At 40.8% G+C, this 8,181-nt stretch overlaps 1 protein-coding gene across 1 annotated transcript in view; it reads left to right on the forward strand.

The window, feature by feature from the left end:
• The first annotated feature begins 1,034 nt into the window (after nucleotides 1-1,034).
• Nucleotides 1,035-8,181, forward strand: part of ahctf1 (AT hook containing transcription factor 1) — a 24,305-nt gene continuing 17,158 nt past the window's right edge. Inside the window, exons 1-8 of the mRNA XM_008405840.1 lie at nucleotides 1,035-1,316; nucleotides 3,773-3,899; nucleotides 4,846-4,999; nucleotides 5,279-5,381; nucleotides 5,602-5,782; nucleotides 6,108-6,315; nucleotides 7,044-7,160; nucleotides 7,291-7,375. Of these exons, the coding sequence (XP_008404062.1) occupies nucleotides 3,779-3,899; nucleotides 4,846-4,999; nucleotides 5,279-5,381; nucleotides 5,602-5,782; nucleotides 6,108-6,315; nucleotides 7,044-7,160; nucleotides 7,291-7,375 (969 nt within the window). The 5' untranslated portion in view covers nucleotides 1,035-1,316; nucleotides 3,773-3,778. The remainder of the gene's footprint in view (nucleotides 1,317-3,772; nucleotides 3,900-4,845; nucleotides 5,000-5,278; nucleotides 5,382-5,601; nucleotides 5,783-6,107; nucleotides 6,316-7,043; nucleotides 7,161-7,290; nucleotides 7,376-8,181) is intronic.

Genomic DNA, 8,181 nt, shown 5'->3' on the forward strand with positions numbered 1-8,181 from the left:
TTGAATGCCTGTCCTTAATCGACATAGAGGAACACATGGCAGATGATGTCAGATAATTCTCAAAATTCTCGTCACACCCTCAAGCTTTACCCTGTGTTAAAGTTACTATTATTTATGGAAACAGTGGAAACCTCTGGTTGAGTGAAGGTGGAAATAGAACCATGTTTTGTTTTTCATCGTAGAAAGCTGTTTAGTGATCACTCTGTTTGGTTTGAACTGAAATATTTGCTATCCTATCATGTGAAACTAATTATAAGACAGACTCAAACTTCCACATGAATAGATCAGGCTTGGCCTACAGGGTATTTATCAACAGGAAATGCCTATGATTTCCTGTTACATATGATGTTTCTTGTTGTTTTTGCTCTCTTTTTAAGTGACCTGGAGWGTTATGAAAGGAGCTTTGAAATAAAATKTATTGTTATTAAGTACATGGGGTATGAAYGCAACTCATCTTGGTATAACAACTTTGATAGTCAGAAATTGTTTTGCATTTGCTTTTATGTTTGTGGCCACTATGTTTTCAGATGAGATAATTATCACCTAAGAGCAGCTTTCACCCAAGGGAGACTAGAAAGAAATGAAGCATTTGCATCACATTCAAAATGGAGTGAAAGCGTTTGGATGCAGGGAGGGTATMGGAGAGAAAAAACTGTTAGAACAAGAATTAGGAATTAGGACRCTACATACAATAGCACATTATATACGATAAGGAAGCATGAGACAGGGATGTGTGAAAGTTACCAGGAAGGGGAAATAGTTGAACATGTGGTTTCTAGATCCACAGTGCGCATGGGGAGATTTTGAAGGTGAGGTTGAAGGAACTAATGTTGCACAGCTAAGGTATTAATGTCTTTTTAAACGAAAACGGGGCTCTATTGTAGGGTACAGCTAACATTATGGGCTTTTTTTATGAGTTTCAGTTGAAGTTCACAGTCTGAGCCATACTTCGGACCACTAGGTGGCGGTAATTCTACTTTAAGTTGGTTGGCAACCGCCGTAAAACCTGGCGAAGAAGAGAATCTTCCGCCCAAACAGAAGGGGGCGAACGTCTGGGTTTGCCGCGCCTCGTCTCCCAGAAACGAGGACGACAAACAAGAGCTGCACGGCGTACTTTCCGACTGTGGAAATGGCGCTTCGTATTGTGAAAGCCTGAAGTCCAGAGCCTTTTCGTTCCTGTAATTTTTTTTTAAACTCACTTAGGGCTCTTGGAATTGGTGAATTTCGRGAACAAACGGATTATGACAGAGGAAGGAGAGATTCTTGAGGGAAAACAAAGCAATAGTGGCTCCGAAGCCTTCATCATCCTTGGACAGGTAGTGTAACGATGATGGCAGTGCATCACGTTTTCTAGCTTAGCTAGTTCAGACGTAACACAACCTTACACCTACCATATGCTGGCTAAACCCAAAGAAACGAGTTGCATTGAGAGCTTTTTTACTGAGACTGTTTAATTCCCGGTGTTGCCAGGAGCTACAAGCTATCAGTGCTTAGCCTGACGTTACATTTGAACTGTCTTGGCATGAGCACCGGAGCAAATGGGTTTAGCTTAAGGTGTTGAGTTGCTGCTAATGGAAAGGAATCCAGTCAGACATTACCTCTGCTAAGATATTCCTGACTAAACTACAAACCCCGCAGTAGTTATGGGGTGTACTTTTGGCTTCCAAGTTAGCAGCGTTAGCAAAAGTAGCAGCGTAGCCCAAGCTAGTATTTTCAACTATTCCGACTTTCTATTGAGGAGGCAATCACTACACCTTGTCAGTGCYGTTGTTCGTTTTTTGTAGCATCAAYATAATTGGTTATCGCAAAATAATAGGACTACCAAACTCCCACATACTGTTATCCAGCGTTGAGTTGTGTCGGTGAAGCTAAAAGAACTAATCTTGTGTGACCTTGCATGCTAACGGCTTGCTAATGCAACTGAAGGAAAACCGACCAACACTCTWTAATCCCTATATAGTTCTTCAAAATATTGACTTAACCCACACCTTATAGTATCTTACGTTTAAGAGAATAATGCAGATTTATGTTTACTTGTCTAAAAGGGCCACTTGCTAGTTTAGCTGCTGTTGGTGAAGTTGGCCCAACGTCGGTAAGTCTAGTCTGTGAGGCTAATCGTTGCTTTGGTGATRACATTTTTCCACTGCCTCGTTATTTACCGCTGAAATATTGGTTCGTATATCTGAGTTGGAGCATGTATTTTATATTAAATGCGATAAAAAAAAGATACGCCACATCAACATCCCGAATTATAACGGGTGTAGTTTCACTTTTTGTGCCAATCTACTCTTGCCTTTTTTAAAACTTTGTTTATGGTCCATCTCTACTGTGTGGTCCCCCATTCAAATTTAAACATTGCTGTTGGTTGTCCCTGTTGTTTGTCCACATGTGCCGTCTCGCGTGTCTTCTCGGTGCCAGCTGGACGGTTGCGCGGGAGTTCACTTGAATCGGCCGTGTTGTGTTTTTCCCAGCGGTCACAGAGGGCAGTGTTGCGTCAGTTCGGCTGTCRGCACCGCTTTGTACGCCTCGCTTGGGCTGGTGCATCGGTTCAATGCGACTGAGGAAAAAATCTGCAAACCTGGCATTGAAATTAGAATAACTTAAGAAAATGGAAGTAAGCCAATAAGGGGAACAACAAAKATACATGAGTCTTTGTTGTTCAGGGCTGCTCCATTAGAGGACTAAAAGTCAGAATCAGCTATTTTTTTCTCTGATCTGTAATTGGCAGATTACATATTGATCCCCCCCCCTGCTATTATATAATCTTACAAGCTAAGAATCAACTGGATGCACTTTATGAGAACCTGTGGCACATTTTTGTGTTTTAGCCTCTAGAAGAAAAAAATWGAATCTGTCAGAATTGGAATGAGCAGGTTAAACTCCAAAGATAACCAGAAATGTTTATCTGTTCTTAATGATTCCTCATTCTTTCTGGACGTCTGTTAATTTGTTTTCTTTAAAAATCTTCTGTACTTGTATGACTTTATTCTCATTTGTTGAAGTTTTTGTTGTAAGCTACTTGCAGTGATATTTTTAAGGCATTATTACAAAGGGACAGTTTTGATCTGTGCACATAACAGACTAGTTTGCAAAGAGTTTATCTGCTTCTTTCAGACATTGTGTCCCTAGCAGCCTGACACACAAACGSAAAACTCATATCTTTTGGGGGATTTGAAAACACTTTAGCAGACCTAAAATCTTTTTTAAAAAAATACAAAAACGTCACTATATTTTAGCAGAAATGTTGCCATGCCACAGCTGGACCATCCTTGAAATGCCAGATCTCAAGTGTTACATTTTTGTTTGCCAGCACTGAGGAAGCCTTTAAGAAAAATCTGTGATTTCTCTTTTTTTTATTTTAATAGATTACAGAATCTGTGGCTCACTAAMAGTGAAACTGAAATGCCAAATACTTCAGAGTATTACTGTAAGGAGTTTACCTAAAAGYGTTAATATGAAAGGAGCCTGATCCTGCAATTCCCTCATTTAATCCTTGCTGTTCTGTCCTAGCGGAGCTAGCTGTCAGGTTGTACATGAGCTAACAGATGTGCGGCGGTGTTGTTGATTTGGACCCAAGCTCAGTTTCAGGCCCGGTTGTCAGCAGCTGTGCTTTGAAACAAAGCTCTCATTTGAGCTAAGAACCTGCCAAGTTGACATTTGAGTCCTCTCGGTTTGTAGAATGATTTCTAAATGTGTGTCTGGGTTGTGTGTTTAGGCAGTTTACGTTAAATATGCCAGAATTGTGATGGGTTTCCTCTGTTTTTGTTGACAGTGAACGATGCATGACCTGACTGCCCAAGTCACCAGCAGCCTGCTGCCCTTCTCTGGAGTGACTGTAGACGCCCTGGGTGAGGATGAGATCAGCCTGGACTGTGTGCTTCATGGCAGGTTCACTGTCGGTAAGCATTTATTTATTACTAGTAATTTATAATATTTGTTTCTCTGCCTTTTTATGTGAAATTAAGCTGGTGATATAATGTTTTACAGGGTTTCCCAAAGAAAACTTGTGAAACCCGGTGCTCAGGGCACCACGGCAGTCATCCAGCCACCCGCCGTGTTTTTGAGTTAAAAAATGTTTAAAGTTGACAGGAAATTTTAAAATATAATTTGATAGTTATGCATTTTTGGAAGACTGGAAGATTAATACAAAAACACCAACTATAAAGTCTTTTTTTWAAAAAAAGGCAATCATTAAAAAAAACCTAATAAATCAACCATGCTTAGCCTGGTGGCCTGCCAGGCTTATAATACACTGAGGGAAACCCTGTTTTAGAACCACATTGAGAAAATGTATCAGGTCACAGAATTGTGATTTAGTTACTCTTATAATTTAGAACAAACTTAGAATCCAGAAGAACTACCTTAGCAGCTACGTTTTAGACTCCTGTTATTAAAACCCAGAAAAGGAATTGGACCAGAGGATACTCACTTATACTTATCTAGCAACCCTGAACAGGAGGACCCAGTTTACATACTTTAGATCAACATTAGGTTCTTTTTCTCTTCTTTTGCTCTTTCCTTTGGTTTGTTATTTTGTTTGTATTTCCTTTTAATTCCTGTAAAGCACGTTGTGTTGCCTTGTTGCTGAAAATGTGCTATATAAATAAAATTACCCTATAGGACACTTAAACAAAAATTCAGCACCGTAAAGAAATCTGGTCTCAATTTATATCAATCTGTTGTTAAAACGGTACTGATATTTATGCTGGATAGGTGATTTATAAATCCTTACTTTTCACATTAATGTAGAATTCCTAGATTACATTGACTTTTATATTGATTTGCTGCAGTTACTTTAGTCTTTTATTGAAACCGAGGCTTTATTTCTGTATTTTTCATACGAAGGCCGCAGCGGGTTGGCGTGGCTGGCCAGTGGGTCCAACCTGGAGGTCGTCCACGCCGTGACAGGCGAGCGGCTGTCTGCGTACTGCTTCAGCGGCGGCGGAGGAGAACACCCACCCATTGTTCTGGCTGCCAGGGATTTCAGCTGGCTCAAACGGTCAGGACTCTGGTTCAGCCTCCCTGGTTTTTATGTCTGCGATTGGTGATCAATAGACTGGTGTCAGATGTTGTTGTGATAATTATTGTTCAGCAGCCATGTATAAAAAAGGTCAGTGTGGATCCATTTTAAAGATTGATAATCGGGGATTGGCCAGAAAACTGCATCCTCATGCTTACTTTTTAAATTTTTTTTTAAATGTGTGCAGCTTTATGGAATGACTGTCTACACATTTTTACGTGGAGATAATAATTAATGCTTTTCTCATTACGTTTCCAGGTCTGGGCTGCTGGTTGGCTTGGAGGAAACCGAAGGCAGCATTCTGTGTCTGTATGACTTGGGACTGTCCAGGGTGGTGAAAGCTGTGGTCATACCAGGCAGGGTGAGTTTACTGCTGATTCTTTTACATCTGACATAAAGTGTTTCAGAGGTTTTTAGCAGACAACTTGAGGTGAACGGTGAAAACTGTGGAGTTCTGGTTCTTAGAAGGTAGCTGTAGCATTGCTGTTGAGTCTATCTTTATAAAAAACGTGATTTACAAAATGAATCATTCAGCATAAATTATCTAACCTTGATGTAATTTTCCCCCTCTTTCCATCCAGATTACAGCTATTGAACCTCTAGTGAGTTATGGTGGAGCCAGCACTTCTACGCAGCAGCTCCACCAGAGTTTACGCTGGTTCTTTGGCATTGCTGCCGTGGTAACAGATCTGGGTCATGTCCTGCTTGTGGACCTCTGTCTTGATGATCTGTCCTGCAGCCAGAGTGAACTGGAGGCATCAGGTGAGAAGAGGTTGTGAAACGATGTTTGTTTTCTGTTTTGGTTTTGCTTTTTGAATTTCTGATGAACTGGGTTCCTAAAATATCTACAGTTTTACCTCCATAACAGACGAACTAAACAAATCGGTTACATCATGATTTTGACCTTAGAAGGAAACTTGTTCAACACTTTTGGCCTGCAGAAAATAAATTAATCAAATCTCTGGAGATGATTAAAGCCGGAGCCAAGCTCAGTTATTTCTCTGGAGAGAAAAATACAGTGGATTCAAAAACATTCTRCAACAACTTTACTGTTTTATTTCTGTGTGAATGCATTTGCTGTTTGCAGACCTGCAGGTGGTGACCAAATCTCCTGCAGACATCCCGCGGCTCAGAGAGGTCAGCTCCCGCCAGGGCAGACATCTCTGCCTGCAGCTGAACCCGCCCAGCGKCGTTGGCGCCACGGCYCTGCAGTACGTGTCCAGAACCAACCAGCTGGCAGTGGGATTTTCTGATGGACTGCTGCAGCTGTGGAACATGAAGACGTTGAAGAAGGAGTGAGTGTTTATGTTGATAAAAGCCGTTCCTTCCCCAAATATAAAGCAAATTCTGTTGCTTTTTAAAAGGATGTTCCCCCCAAAAATGTTTTATCCCACGCATTAATACATTTCAGCTTCCCAGAAATAACTCAGTATTAATGCACACATGCCTTTAAAAAGAGGGTGTGTGACATCGCAGTCTTTGGATTATATTGCATAACTTTGCTGTGCTGGAGAAACTACCGCAGCTCCACCCTCTGTTTATGTGTCAGGAAGTGAATCAGGAGAGCAGCTAAACCCACTCATCAAGTCTCGTCTCTCTTTTTCCTCCACAGTTAKCTCCAATGTTCCCAGCTAGCACCCATTTAAATTGGCTTTAATGATCAACTAGAATATTTTACAATGGATTGAATTCATTTTTCTGTGCTTTATGCATATTATTTTGTTTCTTCTCTCAAAAAGCTGCAGACTCATTTACCAACCCATCTACCTCCGTCTAGTTAGGGTTTTCTTGTCTAGCAGGAGCTCCTTAAGAAAGCTTCATTCACTCGTTCACTGTATATTTACACATTACATCATGTTAGAAAATGTATTTTCTGTGCAGTGATCCTAAAACCTATGATTTATCTGCAGCAGATGACCCAGAATATGAAAGATTTGTGTAAAACGATGTGATGACTTGCTTGTTTTTCATGTGCTGTCCAGCTCCTACTTGTAAACAACGCTGTAATGATGTATTACTTTAGGTACCATTCGCAGCTGGAGGGGGGCAGAGTGCCTGTTCATGCCTTCACCTTCCAGGAGCCGGAGAACGACCCCAGGAACTGCTGCTACCTCTGGGCTGTCCAGTCCTCTCAGGATCTGTAAGAGTCACATTAAATCAGGATTCTGTGCTTTTAGCATTTCTAGTTTCAGAYGAAGCGAGCATGACTACTCTCCACTCAGTCCTACCTCAGTTCTCTTTTCGACTGTTTTTCTTTTCCTCCCACACAGCGAGGGAGATCTGGTCAGCCTCCACCTGCTCCAGCTGGCCTTCAGCGAAAGAAAGTGTCTGGCTTCTGGGAAGATCCTCTATGAGGTTTGGAGTTTRTTCCMTCAGTATTTACTAGAGATGTGCCGATTAGGTTTTTTCTTGCCRATACCGATTCCAATCACCCATGAGGGCCGATCACCGGTACCGATCACATAATTATTATTTTTTTAATCATAAACACTAYCTGCTACATTATGTGGAAAAAGGAACCATGAATTCACCTTAATTTAGACAAAAACTTATTTTTAATAACTTTTTCCAAGAAGAAAACTAGACAAAACAGGCATTGTGCAAATTGTACTGCTATCAGTAATACTATATTTAACAGGCTGAAAACATATGAAGGCTCTGAAGAGGCTAAGTAAGCCAAAGTAAAACCTCTCAACACTGCCAAAAAAATTCAAGTATAAAACTTAACAGTTTTCAAAGGCAAATACAGGATCCATTACAATAAACAATCCAGAGTTACTGAATGAAAACTTTCTGATAGCATGGCGGCTAGCTGATTACTGCTAGTTCTGAGTGGCTGTTTCTGACTGAGCGGAGTAATTATGCAGAACAGGGAGGAGATCGACTATTTTTTTTTTAGAGATTATCTGTCTCATGTTTGGACAGCGAAAGTTTTAATACGTATGTAAAATGTATTTTTTTAGGTTAGATGCTGCAGCTTTAAGCAGAGGTTCAGTGAGAGAGTCACTACCAGGTGGAGCAGAAGCGGCGCTCCGTCTGTGAAATATTACTACCTGTTACTATTACTATTACTATTACTATTACTATTACTAGCAGCGGTTCAACAGCGAGAGCAGAACCAGCGTCTTACATCGCAGCTCGAAGACTTAAATAATTTTGCG

The sequence above is a fragment of the Poecilia reticulata genome, linkage group LG3 (assembly GCF_000633615.1).
Source record: "Poecilia reticulata strain Guanapo linkage group LG3, Guppy_female_1.0+MT, whole genome shotgun sequence".
Taxonomy (NCBI): Eukaryota; Metazoa; Chordata; class Actinopteri; order Cyprinodontiformes; family Poeciliidae; genus Poecilia; species Poecilia reticulata.